This window comes from Pipra filicauda, unplaced genomic scaffold (assembly GCF_003945595.2).
Source record: "Pipra filicauda isolate LSUMZ 115617 unplaced genomic scaffold, ASM394559v2 scaffold81_size6448238_pilon, whole genome shotgun sequence".
Taxonomy (NCBI): domain Eukaryota; kingdom Metazoa; phylum Chordata; class Aves; order Passeriformes; family Pipridae; genus Pipra; species Pipra filicauda.
Window position 1 is genome coordinate 5,666,679 of NW_024104998.1, and position 19,872 is coordinate 5,686,550.

The window sequence follows — 19,872 nt, forward strand, 5'->3', positions numbered from 1 at the left end:
TAAAATCTATGCATCAGAACCTCCTTCATATTTCCAGCTGAGCTTTACAGAGCACAGGTACTCCAAAAATTACTCATTATGTCTTAATTGCAGGAGCAAAATGCGCCCAAACACAAAAGATGGTGACTTTGTGGTAGAATTTCTTAATGATAGGGCCAGTAAAGACCATTATACCTTTGTAATTAAAAATACTTAGATATGTTGAAGTAATAAAACTAATCTTCTATGATGATCTTTATTCTATGGAATAACCACTGTAAGCTGCTCCCTAAAATTCATTTAAGAACAAACCACAATTCTCTGATGTGCAAAAAATGTTCAAAAAATGGCGTGAAGGCATGAGATGCACTAAGTTTTTAAGTTAAGATATAAATAAAGCACACTGATTCTCACATCTCTCTTAGGAACACTGTTTTGCTTCTTTAACTGCATGGCCTTCCCCCGTCAGACAGCTCACTAGCGTGTCCTGTGCCTTAAAAGCCACTTGCAAAAAAATCTATATATTCATAGAAATAAATGACTGTAAAAGGTATTCAAAAGACCATTTGAAGTAGGATCCAGTATATTAGCCTCAACAGGCATATACATATACGTATATGTGTATGACTATGTAAAAACTCTGATTTTAAGGAAATAGCGTGATCTGAAAACCAGCTGGAATCCCCCGTTACTTATCAGAAATTGCAACAGCCATCTATAAATTACTGCCTTGGCTAATACATTCATATTTTTGATTTTTCACTTCCGCACCTCTCCTTTAGTAACAATCCTGCATTAAATCCCTGCTGAACAAAGTCAACAGGAAAATTCCCATGAAATTCAATAGAATAAGGTTTTCACTGTTTTTCTTCTTGATTTAGGTGAGTGACCATGAAAATCTTTGGCTGACAGATTTATTTAGAGATGGCAAGACACCTAAATTTCAAATCTTTGCTTTAGCCTGTGTGCTTTGGGAATACATTTAGATAATTTTTAAATTTCAGTGTAAATCCTGAGGTAAAATGTCACTACTAAACCAACATTTACCAATTTCTCATTTAATGGATTTTTGATGAAGTGTTGAGCTTCACGAGAAAAATTAAAAGTTTCTTACTGAGCCCTGATGACATAGAAAGAGTTGTCTCTGCCTTGAGGAGCGGAAAGCACTAGATCATCTCTCTGAGTCCCTGTCAACCCTATGATACTTATACATAACTAGTTTGATTTTGACTTCAATCAGAAAGAGCTGTGGCTAAGACAGATCAGAAAATAAAAAGAACATGCCACAGGAAAAATAATGTTATTTACTTGTTTAAATCCATTAGCTACAGGAAGCAAATAACCTGACTTATTTAGGCTCACTGTGAACAGGTTTTCTGTTCCTCAATAAGATACTGAGTGCAGTCTTAAGATGATCTCTTTGATGTAGATCTCATGCTGAGGCTCTTTCTCTATATAATGATGAGGAGGAGCACTAGAGCTACCACCAAAAGGGCCAATAAGAATGGGTTTTCATCCTGCCAGAATTGCCTGGGATTAGTAAATCATCCTCTGGATGCAGTCTGATTGTTCTTCTATCAATAGCTCTCTGATGAATTCAAGTATCAAAACAATTTAAAAAGAGACAAGGCTTTGCAAAATAATAGAAAACAAATCTTGTTTTTGTTTGTTTCTAAAAAGATCTTTAAGGTTCTTGGGCATAGTAAGAATTTGAAAAAGCCACTTAAAACTTGTGATTTAGATGTGCTGTGGTTCTAATTGTTTTTTTTCATTTTAAGATTTGTCCCAACTCCCACAGAAGTGAATGGCAATCATTACACTAACTTCAGGCCTGATAAATCTGCCTCTCAAGCTGCTCCGCAGGGACACTCCCTTGCTTTCTTGACTTCTTGTTTATTCTTTTGAAAATACCAAAGGATAACATACAGAGAAAAAAAAAAAAAAAAAAAAAAAAAAAAAAAAAAAAAAAAAAAAAAAAAAAAAAGAAAAAATCCCTGGTACAAAATGAAGCAACCAACATGTCTGTTTGGCCTAACCTAAAACTAATTAATAAAACAGGTCATTGTCCTCTGAGTGGATATAATGTCCATCCAAGGAAAGAAGGATGCATCTCTTCCAAAAGAGGGAAACAAGTAACAGTAAGAGGTAAAGGGCAAGGGTAATGGCTCATAATGGTAAAGGGCCTAGTTGGTTCCAATACAAAGCTTTAAACTCCTAAATAATCAATATGTAATTAAAGAAAAAAATTGAATGGCCTTAGCATCTGTAGCAGCATCTGTATCTTGGAAATCCACTGCATATGGGTGACAATTTGATAATCTTTGCTGAAGGAGTTACAAACTATCTCAAAACAGCAGCTCTGGCATGTTGTCCATCAAGATTGCATAGTCAGCTACAGCAGTTTGCAGACTTAGATCTTCTTTTGGGATGTGGGGGAGAAAAGAGGGACTATTCACTTGCCTGTTGCAATGCTTTTAATTCTTATGGGGACTCTGCTATCTGACTCAAATCAACACCCCATAAAGACTTTGGGGTTTTTATGAATAGCAAAATCATTCTGTCTTGACAGTGCCACATAGATTTCCTTCCCATGTGACCTGCTCCCAGGGCTAGTAGAGGATACAAACCTAATCCATGACTAGTAATGAAGGTGGGTAGAGGACCTTGAGTTAAGATAATAATTTGGTAAATTCTGGACGAGAATTCAGTTGCATTCTGTGGTGGCAATATGTGTTTCTGAGGGCGAAGTTAAAGCAAAGAAACAAAAAGCAAATGGAGAAACATTGGGATTTATTTTGGGGCTGGTTAATTAATATGCTGCTTTGTTTCTCAGCTTATTACTGCTCCCCTTTCTCTCTTCACTCAGCCTAACCATCAGCTTCACCAAAAAAAACTCCTTATATGCCCCCATAAAGATGTAAAAGCAAGAAATCATGTAGCGACAAAGAGAAGGAACCTCCCTTCTGCTAACCCTGGCAATCCACAGGTCAGACCAGTGTATTTAGTGCAGTACACTGATCTCTAAAAAAATTGTGTGATCAAACCTTTTGTAAGCCTTCATGTAACTTCAACTCAGTTAAACTTGGTTTGATTTCTGATTTTTGTGGCATCACTCACCCACCCTCAGAAGTGAGCGAGGATGACCCAAGCATAGGAGGATGTGGGGAAGAAGCTGGTTCCCATCACTAGCAACGATGCAGTCCCTGTGAGATACAGCCCAGATACAGCCTTGATTGAGATAACTAGAGAAGGATATGAAACATGGAGTTTTGAGAAAGAGACAGAGTTTGTAGGGAAATGTTATATGCCAGACAGATTCAGAATAGTTTAAATCTCCTTCAAATCTAAATTCCCCATTTTCATGTCTTCAAGGATATTTCAAATCTTTTTTTCTTTTTCTCCCACTCTTATTAAATAAATATCTCCATGGTACCTTCTGACAAAGAGTTATACTTGCAAAATCTGTCATAACGTAAAATATTGTCTGGTATAATTTAAAAAATATGTATTGGCTTTCAGTTTACCAAGACCATTCTCTGCTCTCTGAAAGTTGAGATCTTATTCATTAATTTTTTGCTTATTTATTTAGGACTCTAGGAGGCAAGTTTTTTAACCTGTGGGTTTATTGGTTTCACTAGGTCAGTACCTTTTTTGCCAGCTTTTCATTAAGTCTCATTGTCAAAAACTAAAAAAGCTGTTTTAGAGACACAAGCTTTTACAAGGCCCCCAGTTTGTGAATTTGCTCATCAAATTCTACCGCTACCCATCAAAGTCTACCACTGGTAGACTTCACAAAGTCTACCACTTTCCTTGCCATCAAAACAGAAACAAATTTATACACACTTCAGACTCTGCTCATGGCTTCTTGGTTCAATAAGAAAACGGGGGAATAAAATAGTTCCCTTGTACTCCCAAGGGAATCCTGCTAAGTTAAAGCACATTTTAATCTCTTGAGCCGGCAGCTTTATTAGTAAGCGTTTCCCAATCTTCAGGGAAATCTAATTTCACAAATAGATCAGAGTCACTTCAAACGCAGCTTTCAGTTGCCATCCACCGGGGGCCAAACGGGGAGGAGGAAGTTTGTCAGAAAAGACCTTCTCTGAGCCCAAGAGTGATTACCAGAGGTTTCTCCATCGACCGCCACCCACCTAAAGTCGATACTACTCAAATGAGTACGCCGGTGCGGACTATATAAGAGAAGCGCATGGCCCTGGAGGGCGCATCCCCCATCTCCGGGCGCAGCACCGAGCGCCCCGCTCCGCGCTCGGCGGAGCCTCCGCGGGGACAGGGGCTCACCGACGGCGGCACAGCACCTCGCCGCTCAGCCCGCACGCACTCAGCCGGACTCGCCTCCGCCTGAAGGTAAGCAGCCGCCTGTCGGCTCTCTGGAGGGCACTTCGGCGTGGCGAGTCGCTGCCTTGGCAGCGAAACCCTGGTCGTTCCCCGGATTACTCCCCGGGTTTGCCGTGCACCCCGGCGGCGGCGGAGGGAGGGAGAGCCCGGAGCCGTCGGGGAGAGCCGTCTCCCTTGCGGCTCCGATTAACTTCTTCGCCCAAGAGGATTTGCACGGGAGGCCAAGTATAAAACAGTTTGTAAATAACAGAATTTCCCTCCCTCCCCCTTAATCCTACCCGTTTTCTATAATTAGAATAGCTTACTTAGGGGCATTAAGCGCCGCTCTCGAAGACCCTGCCTGTTGTAATTGTTTTTGCCCTTTACACCCTGATTTGCATTAGTTCCGATGTAACTCGCCCCTCACTGAACTCCGTCCAGTTGCCCGTCCGTGCGCTCTCCCTCGAACACCACCGTGTGGCACAACCCGGGGGCGGCGGGCGGGTGGGAAGGCTGACCCGCCGGCGGAGCAAGGAGGCATCCACAGGGGCTCTGGGGGCAAATGGAGCCCAGCAAATGCCCTGCAAAACCCTGTCCCGCGAATATGTGCGGCGGGATTAATATCCTTCCCTTAATCCGTGTCTATAAACGCACCCTCTGGGGAGCCGGGCGAGCGTGGCGGGTCTGCCCGGGGGCTGCCGGGGCCGGGCGATGTCGGTCCGTCGGGTCCTCGCACCGGGAGGGCTGAGCCTGGACCAGCGTGCGGGAGCGGCGGGCGGGGGTGCCCCCGGGCGCGGCATGGGGGGCGGGCGGGCAGGGTGCGGGCCGGGCCCGGCGCTGACCGCCTTCGCTCTCTGCCTCCTCCCAGCGCCGCAGAGATGCGAGGGGCGAAGAAGCGCCAGGCGCTGCCCGCCATCGTGCTCCTGCTGCTGGCCTCGGCCCCGCCGCCCCCGGGCGCCGAGGGCAGGACCGTGCCCGCCGCCGGAGCTGAGCGGGGGGCGCTCCTCGACATCCTCCTCCAAGCCCTGGGCGACGACGGCCGCCCGCTGCCGCCCCGCCCGCCGCGGAGGGACCGGGTGATCTCCCGGCGCTACAGCGGCGGCGGCGCCCCGCAGACAGAGCCCCGCGCCGCCGCCGCCGCCCCTCGGCCACCCCTCGCCAACGCCGCCGCCCCGCCGCCCCCGCGGCTCTTCGCCGCCGCCCGGCACGGAGGTAAGAGCCGCCGCGCTGTCCCGCGCAGGGAGCTCCGGGGTACAGCCCCCTGCAGATCCCGTCTCTGCCACCTCCTCCAGCGGCCCAGCCCGACGGCTCCTTCTGCGGCGCAGCCCGCTGCAGGAGGGGGCGGGCGAGTGGAAAGTAGAGTGTGGGGGTGTGCGCTCCCATGGCCCCGGGGCAGCCACGACGGGGGCTCTGCCTTTGCTGGGTTCGAGCCCCGTTGAGGGCAGCGCAGCTCAGCCCCGCTCCCCGGCTGGAGCTGTGCGGGGTATCCGAGACGTAAGGGAGGAGAAGGTAACTGGGGCTTCAGCATCTTCTGCCGGCAGGTCAGCTGCGGCCACCGTTGATCTACAAACCCTCAGAGCAAGCCTTCCAACTTCCCTACACTGCAACGCAGCACTGAGGGAGTCCCGTTTCTCCTCAAATTTAGTACCATTCCTCTGATTTGCACAAAAGAGGAAAAACGACTAATCTGAGACATAGCTGTCTGGACTTACTCCTTTAAACTTCCTCTTCAACTTTACTGGTTCCCGTGTGATGCATTTTTCTAGTTTTGCAGGGCAGGTGCTGAAGATCCAAGGGCATGGTGGCTTGTTTCACCTTTTGGAGGATGCTCAGACTGGGGCAGGGAGCCCCAGCACTGGCACAGGCCAGGCTGGGCTGTGACAGCAGGGAGAGTTCAGGGCCAAGCGCAGCTGCCTAGTGATACTCAGATTGTCCTTGGCCAGGGGACTGCCACAGCTAGGTTGGATGCAGAGCCATGCAAAAGCTTTTCCTACTAGAATGGAGCTGCCTGAGGAGGTTGTGTAGGTTAGGATTGTGCAGTTCAGAAAAAAGGAGATTATAGTGACTGTCCTTGGCTGTAGCCAAATGTTTTATTCTTGTTGTCTGCCAGAGACTCTACTGGAGAGAAACCAAACTGAGGGAACCCGAGGAAGTTCTTTTTTTTAGGGATTTGTGTCCCTGGAGAGCACTCCTCTGGCTGATGGCTGGTAATGGGTGAAGTTGAGATGCAACCCTCCACAAGTCTCGCTGGTAGACTTGCTCTTTTCTGTTCAGTAGTCTGTTTTAAAGGAAATCGAACCCCATTTTGGAAAAACTTGAAGTTGGATGACAAGTTCAGAAGTTAATAGGTGAATAACTGATTGTTAGTGCAGGCATTAGTGCAGGGAGATTGCTGCTCATTGTATGGAAACCGGGCTAAAAAAAGATTTTATCAATCAAAAAGTAATCACTACTCTGGCCCTGGAAGCTTCTCAGTGTGATCTACCCCAGGTACAGGGTGTACATCGGTAAGGGGTTGTAGTGTCCCAGTGAACTTCAAGATATTCTTGCTTTTTTCAGACTGTTAAGTCTCTGGTAGTTATGGAAAACCAGCCCAAACCAGATTGCCACAGATTTGTGTGCTGATTGGAAAAGGTGCTGCTGGTTCTCCGTGTGACTGGTCATAAGTGTTTACTTACTGGGCTCGAATTTTATATTTGCTGTGGACAAAACCTCAGTCCAGGAAAAAAAAAGTAAAATGGTCTTTACAAGGCAGAATATATGAAGGCTTACCTGTGTCTTCTTTTCAAGTGAGTGAAAGATAGAAAAGTATGAATCTGAGAATTGCTCTCATACCTATACTTTGCAATACTTATTGCAATAATTACTAGTATCAGGTGGCTTGAGGAAAAAGTTTGGTTTGGACAACAGTGTCTCCCATTTGAGATGTTTGCTTTTAACTAAATATTTTTTTTTTAGCTATAGAAAGTGTAAATATTTCATAATATTTATATAACTTTGAAGGGGAATTTTCTTGAATCCATCAGTGCTATACATTGTAAGGTTTTGTTTTCGATTAATTGTTACTTTTAGTAACAATGTTACTAAATACTAATCCTCTTCCTAAACAAAAGGAACAGCTGAACATCCTTAGAGAAATTCTCCAGTTGTCCCCGGCATGGGTGCAGTGTCCTATGGGCAGCCACAAAGGTACCTTTCTCTTCAGCTTAGAAAGGGCAGATCTACAGTTTAAATAATAGTCACATTTTCTTATTCATTCAATTTTTAACAAGCAGCAAGGATACCAATTAGTACCTATCATGACGATGTGTGCTTGTTTTTTTTTGGGCTAGAGAACTGTGACAAGGCTTTTCTTACAGGTCATTAACTCTTTTCTTATAACTCTTGTCACCAACACATTAGTGGCAGCTTTTTACTCCGGCTGATAGTACCTGATCATCAACTGAGAAGAATGGCTTATCTTCCTCTCAGTCAGGAAAGTTGTTGCATTCGGTTGAGTACTCAGCCAAGCATTGAAAACTGGAGTTATATATTTAGACTGTCTGTAGTTGCTGAAAATCAATCCCAAGCATCTGATTTAAAAGACAGTTGAGCAGCTCAATTGTTTCTTCTGTTTGAAACAGAAAGCATCTGGAGCAGTGCTGTGCACAGAACACAGAATGCAAGGCTAATATCTTCTGTGTGTTTCCTCTTTTCTGAGTGTGCTACTCTGTATTATCAATCAGTTGAATAGCAGGAGGACTGAAATGCGCTTCCCCTCCTCTTCTCTCATTCCCTCATGCTAAAGACTCACTTGAGCATTAGTCTAGCCACATCATGAGCTAACTCAACCCACTGAGCCACATCTCCACGCACATCTTTCTTTCATTTCATTTGGGGGCTTGGCTAATTATTTGTATAGTGAGAGAGCTGGCCTAGAGTGCCACTGGGTGAATTCTAGGAGCAGCACAAGGCAAGTGATTAGAGCACATGACCAGGGGTGAGGTTTGAGAGTGGGTGGGACCTCTTCCTTGGACTTAGCTCAGGCCATAATGGAAAAGCACAGCAATGATTCCAATTAGGCAGGAAAAATAAGAGCAAAACACTAACTGTCAGACATCGTACATGTACCTCTCATTTATAGATACATAAATAGGATATGAAAGCAAGAGTGTTTGGTCTGTGATGCCCCATCTGGATGTGGCTTGCAGGTGGTTCAAGGGCAAGTCCTGGGCTAGAAGTATGTCATGGGAATAACAGTTATGCTCTTATTCATGTGGTTTTGTTGCAGGGTAAAGGGGCATAACTGAAATAGGATGGACACTCAAACCTGCCCTGCCATGTTGGGGCATTGAGCTGCTGTGACCTGCCTGGAAATGACTCTTTAAGTCTTTCTTCCCCCTTAATAATCAGGGATATATTCTGTGTTGTGTGCTTAACCATAACAAAATTTGTGTCATAGTTCTTATAGGACCCAGGAGGACACCCATATATGCAATACAGATACCAGTTTCACCATCACTTTAGCTGTCTTAACTTCTTATCTCTTTTATCCCTACATGTTCAAAAGTCTTACCTCACACAGATCTGTCCCTGCTTTTCTTAGTGACCTGAATAATGAGAGTGAGGACTTATCTGAAGAGTACACTTAGAAGAAATTCCAACTAACCAAAAAGCAATCTTCATCTTTTGCTAGGATTTCTGGTAGGATGTCACTAAAAATACAGGTCGTTCCTTTGAATTATTATATCTAGTGGGGTTAAATTTTCTTTCATAACATCCTTTACTTGCCTAATTTCCATGAAGTTTCTACATTTGAGTGTGATTTTTTTTTTTTTTTCACTAGGAAGTGTCTCAGAGTTTTTAAGCTTAGTGATGAAAGCTCCTCAATGTGCAATCTTTTTTTAACTATCTCCTGCTTCTGGTGTATAACTGTGGTCAGGTTTTTATGAAGAAGATGCTATTTTCACAAGGAGAAGATTTAACATCAGGTTATTTTTGGATGTCACGCCAGGGAAACTAGAATAGTTTTTCTTCTTCTCAGATTTTTCTTTGTTACCTTTATCCAAACACTTTCCATAGAACCAGAATAGCTTCCATGTAATTTGACTTAAAGAAATCTCAAGAAATAAAAGTCTACATTAACTGTTCTTTTCATACATATTCCCCATCACAATGGAGAAAGGAGCTATCTAAACTTAAAAGGGTTAGGTGCCTGAAATTTCTCGTTATGCTAGGAGACCAGCACGTTTTAAAACATTCATTTCACAACATCTTGAGTGGTTAATTTTCAAGCATGAAGGAATGAAGATAAATAGTGCTCTCAATTTACTAGTATGTTCAAATTAGCCTCCTGAGAATATCTACTTCAGATTCAGAATAACATGTCCTAGAAGAGAATTTGTCTCTCAAAGTATTTAAAGTTTGAGGTTACGTTTGAATTCAGTTTTATGTCAAAATTTCTTACACTTCATCGGCAGAAAACTGTAAGTTGTCCCATGACATGGTTCTAGTTTAACAATTATTCATAATGAAATAGATTTGAAAGATATGTTTGAGGTTTATTTTAGTTTACAGTTGAATCAAAACAATGTATCTGTATGTAAGGCATGAGAAATGTTTTGTTCTTTTTGCTCACTTGAAAAATCTCCTGTAAGTGTAGTGATAGTTACAGCTGGAAGTCCCTAATTCTGCAAGACCTGTTGTGCCTAATACCAAACTACTTCTGTGAATATAATTACAGATCTGGAATAAAAAAAGGAGACCACTGAGGAACGTAAACCTCTTCTCTAGGAAATTAAAATGTATGGCATAACGTAACACAGAGTTCTTTATAATACTTATGTCTCGTACAATTATTATTCCTATTAATAAAATAGCTTTTTGTTTATTTATTTATTTTAGTATATTTTGTTAATAGGAATTGCTGGGATTTCAGGCAACTTAAAAGTAGACGAGAGTTAATAAAAATTGCTTTCTCCAAAATCACCTTTTACCAATACAGACATTACTTCAGAAATTAGCAAAATAGTAGATGAAATTGATTTAAAAGGATAACTGTTACATTAAAAAATCCAAGTCAATTCTGTTGAATTGTAGTAATCGCTACTGATTCTACAACTAGTTTTTGAATAAATTATTTTTACAGTGAAGTTAGTGGGTAGGCTTTTCTGGAACAGAACCAGGAAAACGTATTCTACTTTCGGATGCTAAATATAATCCATATTCCAAATGTTTTTCTTTATTTTTATTGAGACACACAGGGCATGCAAATAAGTTCTGAATCTATATATTCAAGATCTAGTGATTAAAAGAAAATATATCCTCATAAATTAACAAATGGAATGAATTGTACTGGAAGCAGTGAAGATGCCATAGGGCAATATAGTTCCCAGGCCAGTGGTTACTGAGGAAGGATTAGAGGGGCACTGAGTATCTCAACACATCACGAGGTAGAAATATAAACAGTCCCAATGAGTTCAGTGGAAATAGCCATTATCTCTGCTTGCACCAAGATTAGGTGTCAGCCCTACCCAAAAAATACAAGTGGGCAGGATAGATTTTTGTTTCATAGTGTTTCATTTGGGTGAGGGGAAAGAATCACTTTTCATTAAATATCTTGGTAGTATTTTGATCTCAAGCCATCCTCAAATTTTCCTTGATAAATTCTCCTAAACAAGTTGATACTGTCCACTTTTATTGACCAATTACTTACTGCTTCCTGTAATAAATACATAGTTTCACACATCTATAAGTTTACTTCTGACGTGCGTATTTGCAACTGTATTTGTATTCATAAGAAAATTTTGTCTTTTGCGTAATTTTTATAGTTTTTAATAGAATGAGCCTTGATTTTGCTGTCTTTCATTCAGATCAGCTGTTCTTTTTCATCTGCATTTCCTTCCAGAAGGTGTTACCTTTGTACTAGTTCCTCGACCTGTAAGATGTCCATCATCTCAGTGCCTCTAGTTTGCATGCTGACATTTTTAATTTCTAATTTATTTAAGTCCCAAACGTTGCAGAGATTTTATATTCCTTTATATCCAATTCTACGCAAGTGTTTGGATCTATCATCATGGTTCCTTCATGGTTATGATGCTTTTATGACCTGTCACACCGCTGCTATGTTTCTTTCCTTGACTACTTGGGGTTTTAGGTGTATTGTGCATTATGCCTTTTAATAGCAATACTCCATATCTGGCAAACATAATTGCGAGATAGTAGAGCCAGGCCATTGAAAAAAGGCATCTGAAATCTAGGATAAGCCAGAAGTCTTCCATTTCATGGTGGAGAATGTCAAGCCTATGGACCAACCCTGACAGCTGATGGGGGAGCGAGCAAATATAAAACATTTGTTTCATACATGGAGGCTTAAAATACATTGAAGTCCATCAGAGTAGTCCATCAAATGAAATGATGACACTGGCTCTGCAAGGGACTTTGCTCTCATTCCCACTAATTAAAGTGATGGGAGCTCGATATCTGAGAGTATTGACCTGACATTGTGCTGTCATGGTACAAGAAGGGAGAAGCCTCACGGAACTGCAATATGCCGAGCAGCAAACATTTCAGATGGCAGTGTGCCATTCCAGGAGCAAGATAGTATGTCAACGTGTGGAAGGGCTGTTTTGTTGAGCTATTCCGTTAGTCAATCTGAGGAGATCTTCTGGGTTTTGTTTTAATCCTATTTAATATTCTTATAAAAATTGTATTTAGCATGACAAGAGACACAGTTACTAATGCATACAGCTCTGGCCTCAGAAAAGTGAATGTCAGAATTTTCACTGTATTACACCAGGACTGGGCCTGAAGTACCTGAAGTACACCCAAGGACTTCTCCAATATGCAGGGAAGTGAATAACAAAGAGGACAGAAGTTTTGTTTCAAAGTAGATCTGAATGCCTAACTGTCTCTAATTCAGGAACAGTATGCATTTTGATTTAGTCTAGTTCAGCCCTGAGCTTGTGAGCAAACTGAAGAGTTGATTCATATATTTTGGGGGTGGGGAGTTTCTTACTTTAGGCACAATTTGATTTTTCAATCAAGAAAGAATGGCGGGTCGCTGTGTTTTACTGGTTTATGTTTTCAGGTGTTAGTCTGCCATGGAAAGCCTCTGAGAGATACAAGAATGGTAGTGCACAGGTGTAAGGCTTTGTAATGCATTTATTGTTTCATAGGTAGCCTTTCACCTCAAAAATACACTATTTCTTGTCTGGAGATGTTGATTATTAAATATGCATGTATACAGGGAGAGAGATTTAAAAAGACTAAAAGTTTAACTATACATACATCCATATAGGCACACACATTCCTCTTTTAATTAATAGGGTTTGAGGGCAATTTGAGCGACAATGATGCAGTGTTTCAGACCACATGTGATTTGAAAGTTACAAACGTGCCTTATAAAGGTAAATTATATTTTCCAAAGTGCTTAACACCACATAAAAATAATCGCATAGCAGTAGTCACTGTGCAAAGCTATAAGAAAAACCTCATAATCAATGAGAGACACGAGAAAGGTGCACCATCTATGAAAACAACTACTGGAAGGCTGCAGAGAGAAAGGGGAGAGTGGTTCCATGTCTGAAGTACATGTAGTGCCACTGTCCTCATTGAGATCATTTTATTCTTAAAGAAGATCTCTCCACGTGACCTGAAAATAGTTTGTAGGAGGGGGAAAATATCCCCCTTAATAACACTTACTTGTTTTCTAGAGAACTAAAATTTGCTGTGGTGCTTGTCTAGTACTTTTCACTAAAGTAAAAAAAACCCAAACCTTAAATGTGACCATATCTTGTGTTAATGATTTGCAAGACTTGTTGTAAAACGAATCAAATAAGTATGCTATAATAGCCATGGTAAATATCTTCTTTTTCAGTACCCGCATTTGGCTGATATTGTACTGGCAAATAAATTTTGATAATTTGTTTCTTACATCTGGTTTTGATGATGAGAGAGAATAATTGAGTAGATTGATAAAAAGGAATATAGTGGTTTCTGAATGTATGCACACAAGAGCAGTGTTACATGGGACGAGATATATGCTCTTAGTTGGAAAAGCACGTGTTCTTGGGACATTTTTTTCTTTTGTTTTGACACCTAAGCAATTACATATAGTCCTTGCCCATGAGGCCATGACTGAAACTTAACTCTGGTGATGAACATGGGTCAAAACAAAACTTGCAAAATGACTGGAAATCTCGTGAAGATACATGATAGCGTTTTGCTATAAAAAGTGCAGCTTATCTCCCGTGACAGCTTCAGCTGATGGTTAGGTTTTCTATTCAATTTAAGGATGAATGCTTCATTTTGTCACTTGCGAATTAGGGGTTATTATTTCTGTGGAAATCCCACAGGCTATTTATTCCTGTTTTTAATGTCGGTCAATTGGAAAACAGTTGCTTCAGTGAGGGAATTGATTAACTATTGATTACATACTGAGGGCACAATTCCTTATCTCTAGGTTATAAACAAGATTTTACACATGAAGGATGTAAGCATTTGATTGATTAGTGGCCATTTTTATATTATCCTATATTTTATTGTGTCTGCTGTGCCAAAAATCATTGATGTGCGGTGGTCCACTGATTTCACTAAAACAGTGCAAAAAAAAAAGGTGTTTGTGTAATACAGGCTTTAACAGCAGTGGAAAATGCTATTCAGAGTTAAAAACTGGCTACTTTTTGATTCTAATACTTTGTTTTTCAACATTGAGTTAAAATGTACGTAGTCAAGCGAAAACCACTCATGGTAAAGGCACAATTTTGCATACTAAGAATATTTAAACTTTCTTTATAAGTTGGGTTTTGTGTTTTTTTTTTGTTTAAGTCTATTAGGTCATTCTTTGCCAACTCAAGTAAATTGCTTAGATTGCATTTTAGAACATAATATCTTACTACATGATTTGAAATCTGTCTTTTGTTTAAAGAAAACAATTTAATGCAAATTAAATTTGCATCAGCAAAGCAATTGTTATGTTCCTTGCATGTTTTAGACAGCTTTCAGAGTGACATAGCACAAATCTAATTAATTATGTTCTCCTTTTCACTTAAGGCTGTAAAATAAAGGTGAAAAGCAGATTAAAACCCTACTGGAAAACAGTCAGAAACCTTTTTTCCCTTAACCTTTACTGTTTATGATGTGTTTCAGCAGAAGGAACCTTTGAAATGAAGTGTTAATAAATGCATCCTTGTCAGTATATGTGGTGGTACTGGATATGTGCACTGGATTAGTAAAACCCTTAAATCCCATTGGATTAAAATAACTAAGGAGATAGCTGTGGTGTTATTACTCTAATCATGATAGAGTAATTACTTCTTTGTCTCTTAATGACATAGCATGCCTAATACATGAGAGACTTCTCTGCTATCATTGAAATTTCAGTTTAGGAAATGGAAGGAAAAAGATATTCAAACTTGTCTTTTACAAAGTAGAAAAATATTTATGACCAAAACATACTAATTTGAGGATTTCTTGTAGTCTCCAGAGTAATCTTCTGGGGCAGAAGACAATCTAGAGCAGGCTAATTGCTTGCATTTGATTCTGTGGGCCTAAAATTTGAATGGACCCATTGGTTGGTACTAATTTAGCAAGATACCCCAATTTCTGCTTCCCATTGTTACATGATCAAATTCCAAGTTTGCATGTAAAGTTAATATCTACAGATTTGCCCCTTTATTCAGTAACAAATCACTTTTCAGGGTATCTGGCAATTTTCTTACTTTTGGAAGTGGGATAACTACAAAATAAATAATTCACGTGGATAAGACCTGCAGAGTCTTATTTGCAGCAAATTTGCAACCGTATGTACTTCTCATGAACAGGGTGACTCTACATCACCTGCATGGTGGAGTCACTCCATGTGTATATATGTGATTCAGCTGCATGGGAACATGAAGGATCCCTTAACTAGGCTGTAGTCAGGGCTTTCAAAATCCTTGAAACAGATCCAAACTACATATTATGCTGAAGTCCACTGACCCAGAATTGAGCAGCACCTCCGGAAAAGCCCTGCTTCTCCTTCTTTACCTTTGGATGGGATAGCTTATTCCTTTCCTGTCAGAGTAAGGAGTGAAAAAAAGAGAAAATCTATATATTAAGTTGTGTATATTACAAGCAAGAGAAGTGTTATCTTAGAATAAATAGAAAACCTCTCGAATAGTAGGAGTAACACTTTCTCTGCAGTTACACTTCATCTCAGAATATTATAACAATGACAGTGGTATTAGAAAATAAGAGAAATGTTACACTTGCTCAGTCCCAGGATATGGAAAGATTTCTGGTATTTTAATTTAAGATTTTTTATTAAGCTTATTCTGAATAGTGCCTTTTGGCCCACTGAAATATATGTTTGCATGTATTTCACACCTGTTTATGATCTTTAAAGATAAAACCTCCAATATTAGTATGCCTAAGTAGCTCTGTAATAAATGTATCCTCATGTAACTATGAAAGGGTAAAATGACCTTAGCCTGAGTATAAACCTGGCACACGATCACTGGGAACACCTTTAAAATAGTAGTTTAGCATGAAAGACTTATAAGAGAGAAACCATGGATTATTAATCTATTGTGATAATTCTGTATCTATTCTAATTTGGAAAGAAACAGAAACATTTCTAAAATAAGCACAGGAAATGTAAAGTACAGTTAAATATTACCATTTGCACAGCAATCAACCTGGAGCCTATTCATATTTCAAAAAAGAACAGGGTCTAATTGAACTCTGGCAAACTCAATTCTATTTTCTTTCACACCAACAGAGTTTGCCTATATTTGTCAGTGCTGAGTTTGGCTTGTGTGCAGTTAAGCATATGTCATCAGCTTTCATTCAATTGATTCCACTAGTTCATATATTGCTTTTGATGTATTGCAGCTGTTCGTGTGTTTAATTTATGCAAATATTCCAGAATCTACATTTATTAGCAGCCATGATAGCTAAAACAGAGCACTTTGCATAGAGTCCTGCAGAATTGCAAGATATGAATTTCCTCTTCATATTTATCCATGTGTAGTGTCTGTATCTCATTCTAAGAGTGGTTCTGCCTTCAGTCAGGAGCCCTCCAATAACTTTCCAGGCATAATTTGGAGTCTCTGGATTCATCTCAAATATCTCCCTTGATAATTTAGTGATTTCAAGTAGCTGAATAAATGGAAAGTGTTATCTGTTACAGAAAAAAAATCAATAGGAAAAGATAGCTTCAGTAAATAATACCTTGAGTAGTTTTACCAGTCTTACCTATATGTCTCATTATTTTCAGTGAATTATCCTTTCAGTGAATTAGTGTTGTAATACATCTTTCCTTTTGGAAACAGAGAAGTACATATTCACAGCTTAGCATTCAAAATAGCTAGGGTTTCATAATACCCTACATTTTCTCATTTGTGTTGATGGATATGCTATCATGTTTATTAGACTCTCTTTAAAAAATAAAGAGAGTTCTTTTGCATAAACTCATACCTCATATCTGTAATTTTTTTGAGATTTTTTCATTTACTTCTCAAAATAAATATGTTTTCAGTGTTTTCCGTGTTCACATCTCTGATGGAGGAGAAAAGGAAAAAATGCTTTTAAATTATGCACATAGTGCTTTTCTGTATGTATGTTCCAGATTCTCATAATGCAAAACATAGTTGGTAAGTAATTTTTTACATTTCAAAGGAAAACTTGACAGAATATGATAATCTAGATCTTTATCCATTCTAGTTCTAACTATTTTCTAGAGTGATCCCTAACAGTATTAGCAGAAAAGTAATCATGTACACTATGTTTAGCTTATTTCTTGATCCCACAGAATTTTCTGATGGAAACAAGGATTTACAGAGAGGAAAAGAAAAGGAAATCCATGCTTCTTAATGTTCTTTTGCCAAACAAATATAAAGGTCTCCACAGGCAAGGATTAACTAATACAAATATGCTTTTTGAGCAGCTATTGAAGAATTACTAATAAACATAATTATAGCCGAGTTCAAGATATTCAACCTTGTAAATGTATCCTGTTATAATGTCATTACAGTTGGTTGAAGCCCTAGGAGAAGCCAATGTTTCAATCTCTTTGTTCACGTCTTAATGAATTATTGGAAAGTGGCTGACTAGAAAGCATTGAATCAGAAGGGGCTGCTGCATTCTGAATGTTACTCTCTTTGATGTTGTTTACCTCCCAAGTGGATTCATTTCCTTGGCCAACAATCTTGGTATGTGAAGCTGTGAGCCTTCTTTGTTGGACCATTATATTCCAGCGCATGTCTGGAAGACAAAGTGGTGTGGTAGGTAACTATCTAGCGAACGTTGTGTTTGTTGGAACTCACACCTTAGAATAGAATTCTCCCCAGATATGGGGTATGACTATATTGTAGCTAAAGGGGATACAATGAAATAAGTATGCTTGGATGCCCAAGCAGGCATTCAGTTTCTTTTTAGACTAACCACACTTTCCACACTTACTACTCTTTTTTTTTTTTTTTAATTTGGTGAATCTTCTTGCTACCTGCTTCCAGTTGCTTCTGAAATCAATGCCTCTTCAGCTGTCCAAGGCAGAGTCTATAATGCAAAAATACCTGTTTGTGACACTGAGACCGCTGTGAGCCACTGGGTAAGAGTTGTGGCCTACACTATGTACCAGCACGTACTTCTGGAGAGCTCCAGATTTTAGGTAATCAAAGAAGAGCACAGGCATAAGGGATTACGATGTGAGTGCATCTCGAGACTGGAGTCAAATCCTTGAGTAATTCCTTGACAATGTGAATGTATTCAAAGATGTGGATGAAGTTTGAGTAACATGCTGCCTTCACAATGGCTTAGTATTGTTACATTGCTTCCCACAGCAGTTGCTCACATTCGCCAGCAGATCAGTTCCACATTGTGTCATTACTTAAATTGAACTCTAAGAGCAGTGTTAAACTACATACTGATTTTTTTCATCTCCATTAAACTAATCTCACTTGACGATCTTTTCACTGGATGCATCACCTACAATAATGTAGAAAGAGCAGCCATTAACCATAGGGTTCCCTACTCAGGCAATGGTTGACAAACTATTCAGATTGTTAGGCTTTTTTCAGTCAAACCTGTCTTCAGGCTACCCTTTCACACAACCTCTGCTCTCTTGGGGTGGAGATGAGGTTTAAAAAGTTGGTATGCTTGGATTGAGGGTCTTTCCTTTAAGAATGACCTCGCACTATGGTTAAATTATTAAGCATGGCCTGCCCAGAGAGGAGTGACCCCGATTTCAAGGGTTCAGAGCTTCTGAGATGTCTCATTGGTAACATGCCTTGGACAGATCCTCATTTATATGTCACCTGAAATACTACAGAAGGAGCATCATAACATACTATGGTTTTACTTAAGTTACAATAGTCTAAGAATTATTTAAAATTAACCTGCTAGCTTTAATTTGAAGAGGCAAGTATGCAGGCTAAGAATATTCGGAGCATGGTAATGAGAGATGTAGCCAGGCCTCTTACTCTTTCACGTAAGAAGATGGTGAAGACTCAGAGTGTGCAATGGAGGGAGAAATAACATGAAACCTGGTTTTGCCAGAGAGGTAAAGACTTATTCACGCTGGGAGAATCTCCAGCTGGGAAAATCCACAGTTGTTATAGCCTTTGTGCCACCAGAATAGAAAAAAGGGTTGGCTCAGAGAAGAGAATCTGGCTCAAAGAACTTAAAATAAATATCAGATGTCAGAGCTGTGACTTAATTGTTTAGCTAAGTAGATCATGTGAATTACACACAGATTGAGGACCTGGTTTTGCTCCCATTGAAATCAAGGAGAACAGAATCAGGGCATACTCTCCTTCTAGTGTTTTTCAGCCCTCAAAATGTGTTATTTGAGAGTACACCAGTTCCTAGAATAATTCCTTGTACCAGTTGGGAATCCAGAGACAGTGTTACCTGAAAACTTGAAAGGAATTTTTAGTTACAATCAAAATTAAGTGGAGCTGACTGGCAACCAGGAAGAAGGGGATCGTTTTGGGAGAAGGCTTCACATGTGTACATTTTGAAGTACATTTCCATTGCCTGGCTAAGATCCTTCACATAGTTCTGGTGACAAGGTGAAATATTGGTAGATAGGTGACAGAAAGAAAATTGTTTCTAATGCTAAAATATCTAAAGCCAATTTACAGACTGACATATATTTTTACAAATTCTGACTGGATGATGAATAACTTGATACAACATGTAACTGATGGCATTATAAAGGAACAGAGCATAGAAAAATTATTTGGTATCATATTTCTGGACATACTCAGAAGATACTTTAGGAAATATTTTGATTTAGATAGGACAGTTTTTAGGTGCTGATTTCTGCATTTGTACCACGTCTAGGGCTCAGCTTTCCGAGCTCATGATGATAATAATACCATTACAGCAATTTTTTAACCAGCAGTGAGGTGTGATTTCTTTTTCTGAGAAATGAAAATACAGTGTCTAAGCACTTAGTGAGTAATTACGTTTCCTTCACAAAAATCAAAGTTTGAGGGGAAGAGGAGGAACATAATATTCCCAGTGTTGTAAAACATGAATAATTCACAGTAGACAAAACTATCCTCCCCATCCCCTGTCCACCTATCCTGACACTTC

General features: G+C 40.0%; 1 protein-coding gene across 1 annotated transcript in view; it reads left to right on the forward strand.

The window, feature by feature from the left end:
• Positions 1-4,185: 4,185 nt before the first annotated feature.
• The window catches only part of ALKAL1 (ALK and LTK ligand 1), a 36,591-nt gene continuing 20,904 nt past the window's right edge, over positions 4,186-19,872 (forward strand). Inside the window, exons 1-2 of the mRNA XM_039390426.1 lie at positions 4,186-4,341; positions 5,180-5,523. Coding sequence (XP_039246360.1) covers positions 5,190-5,523 — 334 coding nt within the window. The 5' untranslated portion in view covers positions 4,186-4,341; positions 5,180-5,189. The remainder of the gene's footprint in view (positions 4,342-5,179; positions 5,524-19,872) is intronic.